General features: G+C 37.4%; 1 protein-coding gene across 3 annotated transcripts; it reads left to right on the top strand.

Annotated features, from left to right (window-relative positions):
* Positions 1-21: 21 nt before the first annotated feature.
* On the top strand, positions 22-17,134 carry LOC129923011 (alpha-(1,3)-fucosyltransferase C-like). Of its 3 annotated transcripts, none has more exons than XM_056011686.1 (6): positions 22-665; positions 2,448-2,555; positions 5,607-6,161; positions 11,032-11,157; positions 11,649-11,743; positions 15,989-17,134. In XM_056011686.1, exons 3-6 carry the CDS (start codon positions 5,627-5,629, stop codon positions 16,472-16,474), a joined length of 1,242 nt encoding a protein of 413 aa, XP_055867661.1. In that variant the 5' UTR covers positions 22-665; positions 2,448-2,555; positions 5,607-5,626; the 3' UTR covers positions 16,475-17,134. The 3 variants fall into 3 exon arrangements, with proteins under 3 accessions (XP_055867661.1, XP_055867660.1, XP_055867659.1); XM_056011685.1 differs by having other exon boundaries at positions 2,417-2,555; XM_056011684.1 differs by lacking the exon at positions 2,448-2,555.
* Positions 17,135-17,971: the final 837 nt, after the last annotated feature.

The raw sequence follows: 17,971 nt of genomic DNA, 5'->3' as shown, positions 1-17,971 counted from the left end.
ATATATAAATATACATTAGGATTAAGGATATTCACCAACAAAAACATCATATATGCATCACAAATTCATCACACTTAGATTATAACTACACCACCAATGCATCACAAGTACACAACAAATACATGACCATACTTTATAAGTACATCTATAATGAACCATAAAGTAACTGTACTATTTTACCCAGTGTGCACTCTTATGGGTGCCTGACTTCAGTTGGGATATTAAAGGCGGTTGGTCGTTGTGCTTGCCCCATGGCACCCTGCTAGTTAATCGTAAGCCAAAGAATCAGATGAACTTAACATCATACACCCTATAGATGTCGAGGTCTGAAAGGAGAACTTTCTTTATGGCTGTCTGTCCTCCTCTTTGCCTCATAGCCTGAGATATTATCAATCCAATGTCTACAGTAGTCTTCACTTTATAGCAGTAAATTATTGCACGCCTAGCAATAGACGTAAAAAGGAAATAAAAAAAATGACAGGAAATCTGGTGCAGCGTGGTGTGTATGTCTTGTTCATTGACTAGAGAGCTACAGCAGGGCTGACAATGAAATGACTTGAGACTTTTGATAGATCAAACTCTTCTCTTCATGTTGTGAGCACAGCGATATATGTTTACATGCCTTAAACATGGATTGAAATAAATATTGAAACAACCGTTTAAAGGTAAATCATCAAATAAATACAGATCTTAACAACAATTGATCATTGTTATGGATCTAAATGGATCTAGATAATAATAGATTATTAGATAGATCTAGATGTCCATGATGTAGATGTAGATGCTACTAGAATTCTAGATCTACTTAATTGTCTCTAGATTCTAGACTCAAGATCAGTTCTCCGAAGTAAGCTTCATCAAATTAGTCAAGCTTAAAATAACTCAAGATTCTAAATTCATATTGTTAATAGTCTTATCCTTTTGTATATCTACAGTTCTAAATCCTCAGGACACATTGATTCATAAAAATCATTTTTACTTATGAGTAGTTTAGAAAGTAGAGAATATAGACATGATAAACTGAATTGTTTTAATGACTCATTTAGCGAGCTAGCTATAGATCTAATTGCACAGCATAAAAATGTACATCTAGTTGGCCGTTCAGCGCAACAGGCGGACAGTTTTTTTCCATTGAGATAAAAAAAAAATTGACATCCGTGAATGCATTGTTTGTGAATGAATTGCCTGTGAATGAATTGTTCTGTTTTTATAGCTTCAAATCAACTTTCGTTTCATTGTTACCTTCCCCTGTCTTTTAGTCTTTTCCCTCTATTTCTCCATATCCTCCCCTGTTTTTAGACTTAACTCCTTATCTCCGTAATTATTTTTCCGCGTTCTGGGCTAGACTTAATGGAGAATGCATGTTCTCTTATATAACACAAAATGAAGTTTATAAAACCAGAAATTAATTAGGAGGGAAGAAGTTAAATAGAATCTCTTTCAACGAAAGGCACGTCTATTCTTTGATGTTGTCTTCCAATATCTTCTCTCTTTTTTTTTTCTGGTTCTGTTTCCGGAAGGAAGTCTTTGCATGCTCCAAGGAGCTTGTGGTATGACCGTAAAGCTTTAGTTTGCGTTTTTTGACAGTGGTCAGCAATTGACCCAAAAGCTGTTGTTCATTCGATGTTATTAAATCTAAAAGTTTATCGTAGCGTTAGTTCTGTTCTATGGAGATTTGTTTTTAAATATGCTATTGACTTACAAAGTGATGTTAAATTAGACACGCCTAACATTTGAGTTATATGGAGATATCAAAATCGCTACTTCCTAGATATATAGCCCACATCAAGTGTTACCTTCTTAGTATCTAGTCAACTTTATATTTATCTTCCTTTTGTTACATTACATCACAATATGGTTGTATCAGTATCATAATCATCATAATTTTCGGAGTTGATGCAAATTAATAAATAATTTTTATATTGCTGAAGGTATATTACAGCATCCGCTGCTACTAGGATAGTCACTTTCTAAAACAAGTTATCTTTAATGACGGACCCCCCCCCCCAACTCATCCGACCCCCTAACCCTCTATTAATACGTAGTTATGTCTGTTAAGATGAAAGTTCCTCATTCAGGCCTTGTGGTCTATGTGATGATCTGTTTCTGTAGCCTCCGGTTAACGAAGGTGTTATGTGGTCAGCACAACGACCAACCACCTTTACTTGTCCCAACTTTAGATCTGGATGAACTTAGAGGCGCACAAAGATCCCGAAATTAAAAATTCCAGTCTTCACCAAGATCCGAACACGGGACTCCCGATGCGGAAGCCAAGCGCTTTACCGCTCAGCCACCGTGGCTCCATTTATGTCTGTTATGGAATGCATTAAAGTTTATAAAACTTTTATTATAAATGCGCTTTATATACTTAACACTTTTTTTTACACTTTTTTTAAACTTTGTCTTGACTTTTGAGTTGGCTAGTTAAACTACTTCACTCTGACCAGGCGTTAGTCAAGCTGTGATGGGTATATCTCCAGAGGTAAAGATGAACAACTCCCACCACTTTTAATTTGTTTAGTCCATCACATCACATTGAGCTCATAGATTGACAGGTAAGCACATTAACTCAGGACGGACGTAGTCAGCATGTTGACACTGAGGGAGCTGGGCTTGTTTACTTGATTGGGGGCAGGACTTCAAGCCCCACCTCTACACGGATAACCGGGTTATAAGTTTGTTTACTTGATAAAGGGCAGGACTTCAAGCCCCACCTCTACATGGATAACCGGGTTATAAGTTTGTTTACTTGATAGGGGGCAGGACTTCAAGCCCCACCTCTACACGGATAACCAGGTTATTAGTTTGTTTACTTGATAGGGGGCAGGACTTCAAGCCCCACCTCTACACGGATAACCGGGTTATTAGTTTGTTTACTTGATAGGGGGCAGGACTTGAATCCCCACCTCTACACGGATAACCGGGTTATTAGTTTGTTTACTTAAGAAAAATCTCAATTAAATGGCTGGACTACAAGCCACACATCCACACTGGTGCCGAATCAGCTTACCTCGAGATAAATCTATTATTTTGCTATTCTGCTACACAAATCATAGCTATATATTTTTATATTTCATACCCCAGTAAGACATTAAATTATTAGGTTGTTTGTAAAGGTACAAGGTTCAGATTTCTGTAAATTATCGTAAAAGATGCAGAACAAAGGGAGAGATAAACACCCCCCCTCTTCCTTACTCTGTGTGTCAGTAATAAGGAATGTGTTTCTTTCATACGTTCTTTCACAATAAAAAAAAGATATACATATGTGTGTGTGTGTGTCTGTGTGTGTGTGTCTGTGTTAGCGTTTGCCTTGTATTTAACTTTTAGAAAGGAAACTATTTTTTTTGTAATTCTATTCACTTATCACATATAGAAAAACATTACAGTAAAGTTTAAAATCACATAGTACAAATTGATCCAGCGGACAGGATTTAATCAAAGAAAAGAATGCTGGAGTGTTAAGAAACCCTTGACCACTGTCACTAATGAACGGATATAATAGTTCTACATGCTTGTGTTATTTTCTTGCTTTACCACTCAACATTATTGCGTATGCCCAAGAAAATAAAAGGCGTTACAGTTATCACTATAATCAACATACAGAATACATTAGGACTTCGTGTATCTGACCAGGCTGTTAAAATCAGTCGGGAATACAGTCTATTTATATTTTGGGTAGGGAGAGTGTGGATGAATTTTTTTCTTCTAGAGTAGGTTTTCCTAATGGTTTTAGATCTATATGACTGTAAATCTAGCCCTAGATCTAAATAACTGGCCTACAGACTACATTTTAATGTATGATTCGGCGTCATCTAAGGACTTATCTCAATTGTTACTCAGACTTAAAAATGTCTTATAAACTCTAAATATTCCTAAACAAAGATTTCAAGAGTTATAGCCCCAAAGTTATTGATACAATAGAAAAATCTCAGATTGAGTAAAGGTTGGGAAAAGGCGATTAGGAAAAATATTAGATTTCAAAACTCATCTCAATGGTTACTCTTATACTTCAATGTTTGACATGAATTATACACTTATTTTCCTAAACACAGCCTTTCTTCAAATAATTATGACAAATAACATTGACTATCGCCATATTCCGTTTTACACTCATGTTTTGTGGAAAAAGGGGATAGGGCGATTGAGTGAAAGAGTCCTCACTCCATTTTATAATTATTGTTAATGATTGCATAGAATGAAAGGGATGTTTGGAATATTTAGGTGAATTTTACAATAATTTGTATTAAAAGCATTTACAAAAAAAAAGGGGGGGGGGATCCTCATGATAAAAAACGCATGGCACACGCCTTCTCGAGCCAACGTGCTAAAACCACTCTGCTAGTGAGGTAATTATAACTAAACAAGTTTTTATACACATATATTGTTTGTTCAATTTAAACAGGGGACTAATTCAACTTATACCAACACTTGTCCATTACAATTGTTTTCACTGGCTTGAGATATCAAACAAAATAATTAATTACTAATCGTTAATTAACTAATTGGTTAATTTATTGATTCTTATGTTCTGTGGTAAAAGAAAAAAAAAATTGCCATATTTCAGCTTGATCCTACTTTGGGTTTGGGAGATATCAAGATTATAAATGTTACTAGACAGAGAGCTGATATAAGTTTTGTAGAAAACAAAAGTGTCGACTTTGATGCAGAATAGGAATATAGGCTGTACTTGCTGAATGCCTCAGGAAAATGTTCCTTTATATACAGCGTTAACTTACAAATTCCGGATTCGAATCCTAGCAAAGACTGGGACTTTTAATTTCGGGATCCTTGGGCACCTCTGAGTCCACCCAGCTCTAATGGGTACCTGACTTAAGTTGTGGCAAAGTAAATGCGTATGATCATTGTTCTGGCTAAATGACACCCTCGTAAACCGTAGGCTACAGAAACAGATGACCTTTACATCATCTGCCCTATAGACCACGAGGTCTGAAATGGGAACGATACTTCTTTTTTACAAGGCTAGCTAGTGATGTTAACTTTATTCTTTACTTTTTACAAGGCTAGCTAGTGATGTTAACTTTATTCTTTACTTTTTACAAGGCTAACTAGTGATGTTAACTTTCATTCTTTACTTTTTACAAGGCTAGCTAGTGATGTTAGATTTCATTCTTTACTTTTTACAAGGCTAGCTAGTGATGTTAACTTTCATTCTTTACTTTTTACAAGGCTAGCTAGTGATGTTAACTTTCATTCTTTACTTTTTACAAGGCTAGCTAGTAATGTTAGATTTCATTCTTTACTTTTTACATAGCAAGCTAGTGATGTTAACTTTCATTCTTTACTTTTTACAAGGCTAGCTAGTGATGTTAGATTTCATTCTTTACTTTTTACAAGGCTAGCTAGTGATGTTAACTTTCATTCTTTACTTTTTACAAGGCTAGCTAGTGATGTTAACTTTCATTCTTTACTTTTTACAAGGCTAGCTAGTGATGTTAACTTTCATTCTTTACTTTTTACAAGGCTAGCTAGTGATGTTAACTTTCATTCTTTACTTTTTACAAGGCTAGCTAGTGATGTTAACTTTCATTCTTTACTATGATTCTGAGAACAATATATATATATTTTATTTTTTAACATTTCTCTAGGTCTGCAATTGAGTTTTAAAATGTTTGCCCGAAAGAGTTTTAAAAACCTTTTTATTCTGGCCCTTGTAACGACTGTTCTGTCGACATTAATAACCTTCAAGATGGCTGACGTCCAACACACCCTACGCTACGTCTTAGTCAACGCTTTAGATCTAAATCGTAACAACTGTACAAGCGTAACAAATTGCTTGTTCTCTACCGGCGAGGAAGACTACGGCGTATTTACCCCAGACGGAAACATCTCTTGCATTGAGACCATGTACGTAAGGTGCGCAGAGCCGGCGACCTTTGAACCCAGCGTGTACACAACGTACAACGTGGCCATGCTGAGCATGAAGAGATGGATGAAGGGGTACATATTCTTCAACTTCTCCACCTGCGTGTACTCACGATGTCGCTTTCAGGATAGTCGGATAGACCAATCCACTCACATGGTCGTCATGGAGATTAGTGACATAGATGACCAATACCAAGCAATTAGCCGCTGGCCACATCAGCTGTACGTAGCCACCAGTTGGGAGCCGCCACCTCACTTAAATTCAGAAATTAAACTAGGTAATGCTCGTACCCTAAATCTTTTAGCACTTCTTTGAGGATGTTAATTATGAAGTCAATTGTTAAACAAATCACTTAAATTCATGTTTTCATTTTCATTGTTTTTAAATAGCTTAGAAAAAAAAAAAAAAAATATATATATATATATATATATATATATATATATATATATATATATATATATATATATATATATATATATATATATATATATATATATATATATATATATATGCATGTATTATATATTACAAAATGTCCGCTGAGTTAAATAAAATCGACACATGATCTTACTGGTTCTCCTGTCCACCGAATCAGAAACCCCATTGGTAGCGAACTCTGCTGAGAATTACTCACTTAGAGCACGTGTAAGGAAGTGGACAGTGAGTTTTAAGGTCGCCTTGTCCACGTACAGGGACAGCTCTAATGTCACACACGAACCATTTCTTTCTCTATCAAATATTTGCCCCGATCGTCTTTCATCCATAACGTGAGAATTCTTACAGAATGTGGTCTTTAGTTACTACGTCCTCCATGCAGTGACGACAACGTGTGTCGTAGTTCTCTCCAAACCGTCCGATTGAGTTGCCACCACGCATACTTTTTGTCAGGTCTACTTAACTGCCTTATCCGAAGCTCCCAGCCATTACCAAGCGCCAACAATCTTTGTCTGCCAGGGATTGTACTCTTTTATATGTGCACGTTTCATCACGGACGAGTGCCGTCTGGACCGTGGGTTTGTCTGCGAGGTGATCGGCCAAGTCGTGGCCAACAACACCACCATGGGCGGGCACCCATTGCAAGGTAACGTTTACTCCGAGTTGTAGGAGACGCTCCAAGATCGAGGAGAGTTCTTCTAACCTTCTCACACCTTCACGCTGCCCATCGAGGGCCTCTAGAGCGGACATCCCTCATGTTAATCCCTTATCTAGTCGACGTTGTATTCAGATTAACCTTCACACATACAGCTGACCACCTCGTGTTGCTCTAGTAACTCTTTAACTCCTCCTATCATCTCACTGTAACCACTCCCTCATTGGATGGTCTATTTAACTCCTCCTATCGTATCACTGTAACCACTCCCTCATTGGATGGTCTATTTAACTCCTCCTATCATCTCACTGTAACCACTCCCTCATTGGATGGTTTATTTAACTCCTCCTATCATCTCACTGTAACCACTCCCTCATTGGATGGTCTGTTTAACTCCTCCAATCATCTCACTGTAACCACACCCTCATTGGATGGTCTGTTTAACTCCTCCAATCATCTCACTGTAAACACTCCCTCATTGGATGGTCTGTTTAACTCCTCCTATCGTATCACTGTAACCACTCCCTCATTTTATGGTCTGTTTAACTCCTCCAATCATCTCACTGTAACCACTCCCTCAGTGGATGGTCTATTTAACTCCTCCTATCATCTCACTGTAACCACTCCCTCATTGGATGGTCTGTATAACTCCTCCAATCATATCACTGTAACCACTCCCTCAGTGGATGGTCTGTTTAACTCCTCCAATCATCTCACTGTAACCACTCCCTCAGTGGATGGTCTATTTAACTCCTCCTATCATCTCACTGTAACCACTCCCTCATTGGATGGTCTGTTTAACTCCTCCAATCATATAACTGTAACCACTCCCTCAGTGGATGGTCTATTTAACTCCTCCTATCATCTCAGTGTAACCACTCCCTCATTGGATGGTCTATTTAACTCCTCCTATCGTCTCACTGTAACCACTCCCTCATTGGATGGTCTATTTAACTCCTCCTATCGTATCACTGTAACCACTCCCTCATTTTATGGTCTGTTTAACTCCTCCAATCATCTCACTGTAACCACTTCCTCAGTGGATGGTCTATTTAACTCCTCCTATCATCTCACTGTAACCACTCCCTCATTGGATGGTCTGTTTAACTCCTCCAATCATATCAATGTAACCACTCCCTCAGTGGATGGTCTGTTTAACTCTTCCAATCATCTCACTGTAACCACTCCCTCAGTGGATGGTCTATTTAACTCCTCCTATCATCTCACTGTAACCACTCCCTCATTGGATGGTCTGTTTAACTCCTCCAATCATATCACTGTAACCACTCCCTCAGTGGATGGTCTATTTAACTCCTCCTATCATCTCAGTGTAACCACTCCCTCATTGGATGGTCTATTTAACTCCTCCTATCGTCTCACTGTAACCACTCCCTCATTGGATGGTCTATTTAACTCCTCCTATCGTATCACTGTAACCACTCCCTCATTTTATGGTCTGTTTAACTCCTCCAATCATCTCACTGTAACCACTCCCTCAGTGGATGGTCTATTTAACTCCTCCTATCATCTCACTGTAACCACTCCCTCATTGGATGGTCTGTTTAACTCCTCCAATCATATCACTGTAACCACTCCCTCAGTGGATGGTCTATTTAACTCCTCCTATCATCTCAGTGTAACCACTCCCTCATTGGATGGTCTATTTAACTCCTCCTATCGTATCACTGTAACCACTCCCTCATTTTATGGTCTATTTAACTCCTCCTATCATCTCAGTGTAACCACTCCCTCATTGGATGGTCTATTTAACTCCTCCTATCGTCTCACTGTAACCACTCCCTTATTGGATGGTGAGTTTGAAACTTTTAATACGTCGCCTTGGCGTAATACGTCCCATGAGTTTGTTGACCCGTAGCAGCCCGATATAAGGAGAGGTCGGTCAGAGAAATATGAAAGACACCCTCTGCTTTTAGCAGCATCTACCCCTGTTACTCGGATAATAGTCGGATCATGGGCGTAAAAAGGATATTTTTTCGGGGAGGGTTTTGGGGGGGGGTATTCCCCCCACCCCCTCTTCCGAGGAAAAATATTATATATATATATATATATATATATATATATATATATATATATATATATATATATATATGTGTGTGTGTGTGTGTGTGTGTGTGTGTGTGTACATAATTAATCTTTATTACATTCTGACCCTTTCGGAAGACGTTTATTGTTTATTGCAGACTCCCAGCCCTTGCTAGCAAGGGGATCTGGGGGAGTTAGCAGCGCTCCCCCAGCGCGGGTCGAAGCCCCGCCGCCGAGCACTATTTCTGGTATTGAAAGCCAACAAAATGCATATTCTGAGGTATCTACAGTGCATTATCTTGCTATTAAAATGTTTTATTTCAAAAACCTAATGTGCTATTCTTACTAACTTAGACCCTCTCGCGCCGTTCGGCGCATTTTCCGGCAAGCTGTTTCCGCAACTCTTATTTTGCGTAATTCATTTTGTCGGAGAACGTCCCGCAAAACCTCATGCGACGCTCTGTCACAACCTTACTAATGATTCGACTCCCAGTTCGGCATATGCTTTCTTGATTTAGACCCGATCTCTATGACTGACTCCTAAAATCTGTCTTAGCCATCTTTGTTGAGCCACATTTAATGTTTTTCAATTTCGGCTGAAGACTATTCACACTTTATTAATGAAGCCCAAGCCACTGGTAGAAATTTGTAACCTTTCTTGACTACGCTCTTGGAATTGCATGCCTGTAATTTGCTTTAGATTTTATATCGAAAAGAATTTGTTTTTGTCAAATCATCTGTTGAGAGGTTTTAAACTAAGAAATCTCTGGAGTTTTTTTGTTTTGTTTTTAATTCAAAACCCCATTTAGCTACGATCATAGAATTTGGTGACTGTAGTTTCCTATAAAATAATATTGAAGAGAGAGGTTTTTAACACTAAACGCTCTGTAGGGGAATTTTAAACTCAAAACCATCTGGAGGGGTTTTAAACTCAAAACCCCTTTGGCTACGCTCATAGTGTGTAATTTGCTTTTTTTCTATATTGAAGAGGTACTTTTTAGCTTCAAACCCCAACTGGAGGGGGGGGGGGGTTAAAACTCAAAACCCCTTTGGCTACGCTTATAGAATTTTGAGTGTTTAATTTGCTTTTTTATATTGAAGATGGGGTTTATCGTAAATTTTGGAGGGGGTTTTAAAATCAAAATCTTCCTCAACTGTGCTGTTAAAATTTGGGGATTGTTGTTTGCATTTTTTTTGTTTTGTTTTATAGCAGAGGGGGATTTAACTGCAAAAACCTCTAGTAGGGGGTTTTAAACTCAAAGCCCCCTTGTAGAGGGATTTATATCTCAAAACCCACTGATAGGGGTTTTTTAAATCTCAAAACCCCCTTGTAGGAGGATTTAAACTCAAAACCCCCTGGTAGAGGGTTTTTAACTCAAAACCCCCTCGGCTGTGCTGCGGTAAGTGATGATTTAGTATTAGAATCTCACCTAAAATAAACAAAATGAAAGCAAAAATCAGTCATTTAATTCCGCCCCAAGAACCCCCCCCCCCTTGGCTACGCCCATGAGTCGGATATATTGTGTTTGTGAGGTTTTTCTTCTCGTCGTGGTGAGTTGGACATTATCACAAGCATTTCATAATTGACATTTGTATATGTTAACTAATTATGCATTGTGTCATTTACATTAATTATTTATAATTTTATATAACAAACGCACATTTAACCAACTGCATTTATTAATTAAATATTTCATTCTATTATTTGTAGGTGTGTACAATAGTGTTAGATAAGCATGCATAAGACAATGGAACATGAACGTGATTCATTGGTCAATGGCAACTATCACGTGTGCATTAATAAAAACACTTACTTTGTCACGTTTTTACCTCCCTCCCTCCCCAGACCTCTCTCTTGCTCTCGATATTGTATACATTGGACCTCTTCCTTGCCTGGTTGTCCCGCTTGGATACATTATCTCCACTTCTCCATGTTCAATGATTATTTCTTTTCGTGGGGAAGGCTGAGTTACGTACCCCATGAAACTTAGAAATGTTATTTTGCTTGTTACAGATAGAAATTATTTCTGGAACTCTCGATTCAACCTGACTAGTTCTTATCGCACTGATTCAGATATATTTGTGCCGTACGGCATGCTGCGATTTAAACCTATTCCTGTGGACTCACGACCAAACTACTGTAAGTTACAATTATATATATATATATATATATATATATATATATATATATATTATATATATATATAAGATATATATATAGATATATATATATATATATATATATATATATATATATATATATATATATATATATATATATATATATATATATATATATATATATATATATATATATATATATATATATATATATATATATATATATATATATATATATATATATATATATATATATATATAAGCTAACTTTTATCCGCAGTTACATATGGCACTATGATAGTATGTCTACTTTTGAGAAGATTAGAGTTTGTAGACGGTTAAACCCTACAGAACACTGCCAGATAGCCGGACCCTGCCATAAGGGAGCCTAAATGCATTGAGGCTTACAAATGTGTTGTACATCTAAATATTATTTTTAATTGAGTTAATAAGCTGTTACATAACAACAGCTCAGATTTAGGAATGCTTTTTTTTTTGTTTCTGTTTTAGTTGAAATAGCCAACAGGAAAACGAACTGGGTGGCCTGGTTTGTCTCCAACTGTAACACATCCTCCAAGCGTCACCTTTACGTTCAGAAAATGAAGGTAAGACAGAAATTTGAAATGATGTTTACTTTTATCTACCTTTTGGAAATTTCAATGTTTGGCGAAAAAAAATATGTAGACTTTTGGTGTCTCCGGTGTGCAAACTAAAGGCTGTGTGGCTGTAACAGATCTAGGACAATGTGTGGCTGTAACAGATCTAGGACAATGTGTGGCTGTAACAGATCTAGGACAATGTGTGGCTGTAACAGATCTAGGACAATGTGTGGCTGTAACAGATCTAGGACAATGTGTGGCTGTAACAGATCTAGGACAATGTGTGGCTGTAACAGATCTAGGACAATGTGTGGCTGTAACAGATCTAGGACAATGTGTGGCTGTAACAGATCTACGACAATGTCTGGCTGTAACAGATCTAGGACAATGTGTGGCTGTAACAGATCTAGGACAATGTGTGGCTGTAACAGATCTAGGACAATGTGTGGCTGTAACAGATCTAGGAAAATGTTGTAACAGATCTAGGACAATGTGTGGCTGTAACAGATCTAGGACAATGTGTGGCTGTAACAGATCTAGGACAATGTGTGGCTGTAACAGATCTAGGACAATGTGTGGCTGTAACAGATCTAGGAAAATGTTGTAACAGATCTAGGACAATGTGTGGCTGTAACAGATCTAAGACAATGTGTGGCTGTAACAGATCTAGGACAATGTGTGGCTGTAACAGATCTAGGACAATGTGTGGCTGTAACAGATCTAGGACAATGTGTGGCTGTAACAGATTTAGGACAATGTGTGGCTGTAACAGATCTATGACAATGTGTTGCTGTAACAGATCTAGGACAATGTGTGGCTGTAACAGATCTAGGACAATGTGTGGCTGTAACAGATCTAGGACAATGTGTGGCTGTAACAGATCTAGGACAATGTGTGGCTGTAACAGATCTAGGACAATGTGTGGCTGTAACAGATCTAGGACAATGTGTGGCTGTAACAGATCTAGGACAATGTGTGGCTGTAACAGATCTTGGACAATGTGTGGCTGTAACAGATCTAGGACAATGTGTGGCTGTAACAGATCTAGGACAATGTGTGGCTGTAACAGATCTAGGACAATGTGTGGCTGTAACAGATCTAGGACAATGTGTGGCTGTAACAGATCTAGGACAATGTGTGGCTGTAACAGATCTAGGACAATGTGTGGCTGTAACAGATCTAGGACAATGTGTGGCTGTAACAGATCTAGGACAATGTGTGGCTGTAACAGATCTAGGACAATGTGTGGCTGAGCTCTATTTGTAACAGATCTAGGACAATGTGTGGCTCGGCTCTATTTGTAACAGATCTATGACAATGTGTGGCTGAGCTCTAGTTGTAACAGATCTAGGACAATGTGTGGCTGAGCTCTATTTGTAACAGATCTAGACAATGTGTGGCTGAGCTCTATTTGTAACAGATCTAGGACAATGTGTGGCTGAGCTCTAGTTGTAACAGATCTAGGACAATGTGTGGCTGAGCTCTATTTGTAACAGATCTAGGACAATGTGTGGCTGAGCTCTTTTTGTAACAGATCTATCACAATGTGTGGCTAAGCTCTAGTTGTAACAGATCTAGGACAATGTGTGGCTGAGCTCTATTTGTAACAGATCTATCACAATGTGTGGCTGAGCTCTAGTTGTAACAGATCTAGGACAATGTGTGGCTAAGCTCTATTTGTAACAGATCTAGGACAATGTGTGGCTGAGCTCTAGTTGTAACAGATCTATGACAATGTGTGGCTTAGCTCTATTTAAACAAATCTAGGCCAATGTGTGGCTGAGCTCTAGTTGTAACAGATATAGGACAATGTGTGGCTGAGCTCTTTTTGTAACAGATCTATCACAATGTGTGGCTGAGCTTTAGTTGTATCAGATCTAGGACAATGTGTGGCTGAGCTCTATTTGTAACAGATCTATCACAATGTGTGGCTGAGCTCTAGTTGTAACAGATCTAGGACAATGTGTGGCTGAGCTCTAGTTGTAACAGATCTATGACAATGTGTGGCTGAGCTCTATTTGTAACAGATCTAGGACAATTTGTGGCTGAGCTCTATTTGTAACAGATATAGGACAATGTGTGGCTGAGCTCTATTTGTAACAGATCTAGGACAATGTGTGGCTGAGCTCTAGTTGTAACAGATCTATGACAATGTGTGGCTGAGCTCTATTTGTAACAGATCTAGGACAATGTGTGGCTGAGCTCTATTTGTAACAGATCTAGGACAATGTGTGGCTGAGCTCTATTTGTAACAGATCTAGGAGAATGTGTGGCTGAGCTCTATTTGTAACAGATCTATCACAATGTGTGGCTGAGCTCTAGTTGTAACAGATCTAGGACAATGTGTAGCTGAACACTAGTTGTATCAGATCTAGGACAATGTGTGGCTGAGCTCTATTTGTAACAGGTCTATCACAATGTGTGGCTGAGCTCTAGTTGTAACAGATCTAGGACAATGTGTGGCTGAGCTCTATTTGTAACAGATCTAGGACAATGTGTGGCTGAGCTCTAGTTGTAACAGATCTATGACAATGTGTGGCTGAGCTCTATTTGTAACAGATCTATGACAATGTGTGGCTGAGCTCTAGTTGTAACAGATCTATCACAATGTGTGGCTGAGCTCTAGTTGTATCAGATCTAGGACAATGTGTTGCTGAGCTCTAGTTGTAATAGATCTATGACAATTTGTGTGCACTTGTCACAAAGTATATAGATATATCAACTCACTCTGTCTTTCTTGTCAAAAGTTTGTACACACGTTGTCTAACTATCTATATTCCAAAAGGATCTCAAGGATAACTTAAATCTTTGTGTCTTATATTCTTAACGGTATTGTAAATGTTTGTCTTATATTTCGAACGGTATTGTAAATGTTTGTCTTATATTTCGAACGGTATTGTAAATGTTTGTCTTATATTTCGAACGGTACTGTAAATATTTGTCTTATATTCTCAGTGGTATTGTAAATATTTGTCTTATATTATCAGTGGTATTGTAAATATTTGTCTTATATTCTCAGTGGTATTGTAAATATTTGTCTTATATTATCAGTGGTATTGTAAATATTTGTCTTATATTCTCAGTGGTATTTAAAATATTTGTCTTATATTCTCAGTGGTATTGTAAATATTTGTCTTATATTCTCAGTGGTATTGTAATTATTTGTCTTATATTCTCAGTGGTATTGTAAATATTTGTCTTATATTCTCAGTGGTATTGTAAATATTTGTCTTATATTCTCAGTGGTATTGTAAATATTTGTCTTATATTCTCAGTGGTATTGTAAATATTTGTCTTATATTCTCAGTGGTATTGTAATTATTTGTCTTATATTCTCAGTGGTATTGTAAATATTTGTCTTATATTCTCAGTGGTATTGTAAATATTTGTCTTATATTCTCAGTGGTATTGTAAATATTTGTCTTATATTCTCAGTGGTATTGTAAATATTTGTCTTATATTCTCAGTGGTATTGTAAATGTTTGTCTTATATTCTCAGTGGTATTGTAAATGTTTGTCTTATATTCTCAGTGATATTGTAAATGTTTGTCTTATATTCTCAGTGATATTGTAAATGTTTGTCTTATATTCTCAGTGATATTGTAAATGTTTGTCTTATATTCTCAGTGATATTGTAAATGTTTGTCTTATATTCTCAGTGATATTGTAAATGTTTGTCTTATATTCTCAGTGATATTGTAAATGTTTGTCTTATATTCTCAGTGATATTGTAAATGTTTGTCTTATATTCTCAGTGATATTGTAAATATTTGTCTTATATTCTCAGTGGTATTGTAAATATTTGTCTTATATTCTCAGTGGTATTGTAAATATTTGTTTTATATTCTCAGTGGTATTGTAAATATTTGTCTTATATTCTCAGTGATATTGTAAATGTTTGTCTTATATTCTCAGTGTTATTGTAAATATTTGTCTTATATTCTCAGTGGTATTGTAAATGTTTGTCTTATATTCTCAGTGATATTGTAAATATTAGTCTTTTATTCTCAGTGATATTGTAAATGTTTGTCTTATATTCTCAGTGATATTGTAAATATTTGTCTTATATTCTCATTTCGACTTAAAATATAATTTTTAGATTTTATTTCCCATACAATTAGAATTTTTAAAGTTTATAAAGATTTTAAGAAATGCCGAGACTCAGTTACATTTACTAATATTTGATATTCTATTGTAATCTTTATTCTACATCTTATTCATCCTATTATTTTTTTATGTACATCCTTTCAGAAAATTATCCATGTTGACATCTATGGACGATGTGGCAGACGTTGCCCAGATACCTATCCCCAGTGTTCTGAAAGTAGATTTTCACAGTACAGGTATTATCTTTCTTTTGAAAACAACTTCTGCAAGGACTACATAACAGAGAAATTTTTCAAAGTTTTCCGGAGCGGTATGCACATTATACCAGTAGTGCGGGGAGCTTTCGACTACGACAAATATATGCCTGAAATGACTTATGTAGACACTGGGAAATTTCGTGACGCCATTGAGTTGGCCAAGTTTCTAAAGAGACTGGGTGAAAACCCGGTAGCTTATGCCAGGTACCTGGAACGTAAGAGTATGTACGAATATATGAATGATTCCTCGCTGGAGAGTTTAGGATGTCAAGCATGCATGTATTTGCATACACACACGTTACAAAGTAAGATCGAGGATTTGAAAAAAGTGATCGTAGACAATCAGTGTTACGCTCCCACGGACTTGATTTGACACGTGTCTTAAGTTACAGTACTTTGATCAGATGAACACATTATGACAAGGGATTAGCGAGCCTCATTGCTGTCAGATTAAACGTGACGAGTTTGTACTTCTTTCAGAGATGACACAAATAAAAATGAACAACTTGGTAAAAAAAAAATTAAAGGTTTATTGTAATTTTATGTGTAAATAGTCTTTCTGCGAGAGTACTCAAAAGGCTATATTTATATATTTTATTGTTGCTGCGTTTATCTTTTTAAGCGTTCTGAATTGTACTTTAGTTTCGAAGGGAAGGGGAAAACACTATACTTGTCAAATTTCTACTGGGATAGTTCACATGTTTACTCTAATCAGGTTCACACTCCGATCCACTATTTCCGTTTCAGTTTCTAAATTCACTAAGTGTTTTGAGAAAGAATAAAAAGCTGCTACTATTCACAAGTGTTTGTAGTATTTTTCACTGTCATTTCATTTTTATAGTTGTTATTAAAATTGTGTTTTTATTTTTACATTATTCTTGCATTACATTCCTGTTTTTTGTTATCATCAAGATTATCAAAATAGTTGTTATCCTTAAGGATCGAAGTTTCTCTAGCATTAGTTTTATTTTGTATGTCCGAAAGATTGATCAAGGAACATGATTTCAACATTAACACTATCTTTACCTCCTATGAAGTCATTTTTACAAAACACAACACTTTGTATTTTTGATATTGTTATAAACCCGGTGGTGGCACAGATGGGGGTAGTGGTACGTGTGTAGTCAGCCGACGCAAATCGCCCCAGGCCAGCGCGAGCGAGCGGTCAACCGTGACGAGTTACGACGGTCAGCGGAGACGAGTGTCAACACGGCGGTTCGGGAAGGATCGACGTCGTGAACAGAGCTCATGAGCGTCACGAGAGTTGTAGTCATCTGACCACAAAGAAACGTCGAGCGGCGTTCTGTCCAGTTCGAGATGGCCAGTAGGGACCCTATATAAAGAGTGGAGGTGTCGCAGTCAAGACGGTCGAGAAAAGGGGCTCAATACAGCAGGGTTCAGAAAGGAGGTTCACGACAAGAGTTCAGAACACGGTCGACGACAGCACAGTTCAGCGGTGTGGTTCTGTACGGAGCATTACGACGGTCGGTTCAGTGCGGAGTACTATCAAGTACAGTTGAGACGAACAGCGTCTTGATCTTGGTCTGTGATCGAGTCCGACACAACGAGCCTAGTGTGTTAAGTCAGTCCTGAACTGTTGAACCCAGTGCAAGCCCGGAACGAGACGGAGAGGCCAGTGCAAGAGTTGATACGGCGGAACGGTGTTATCGGAGAGATATTTTTACAGTCTTGTGTTACGTGCTGCCAATTGTACAGTATTGGCTGTTATTTCTTCAACTATTAAAGTGTTACGTTACTTTGGAGCCCTGAGTTGTCAAGTTCTTTAAGTTGGTGGTGTATGGTGCAGTTTGCAGAGAGCCTGGATAGTGAGATTCGTAACAATATTATACTGGAGAGTTTGTTGGGTTTT

The sequence above is a fragment of the Biomphalaria glabrata genome, chromosome 14 (genome assembly GCF_947242115.1).
Source record: "Biomphalaria glabrata chromosome 14, xgBioGlab47.1, whole genome shotgun sequence".
NCBI lineage: Eukaryota > Metazoa > Mollusca > Gastropoda > Planorbidae > Biomphalaria > Biomphalaria glabrata.
The sequence above is the reverse complement of the archived record's forward strand: the minus strand, read 5'-3'. Positions and strand labels throughout refer to the sequence as shown.

What these genes read in the sequence shown, in the direction of transcription:
- LOC129923011 (XM_056011684.1), top strand. Translation starts at nt 5,627, where the DNA reads ATGTTTGCCCGAAAGAGTTTTAAAAACCTTTTTATTCTGGCCCTTGTA. An exon ending in AAATTCAGAAATTAAACTAG is followed by an intron (nt 6,162 to 11,031) that starts GTAATGCTCGTA and finishes TGCTTGTTACAG; the next exon opens with ATAGAAATTATTTCTGGAAC. An exon ending in TTTACGTTCAGAAAATGAAG is followed by an intron (nt 11,744 to 15,988) that starts GTAAGACAGAAA and finishes ACATCCTTTCAG; the next exon opens with AAAATTATCCATGTTGACAT.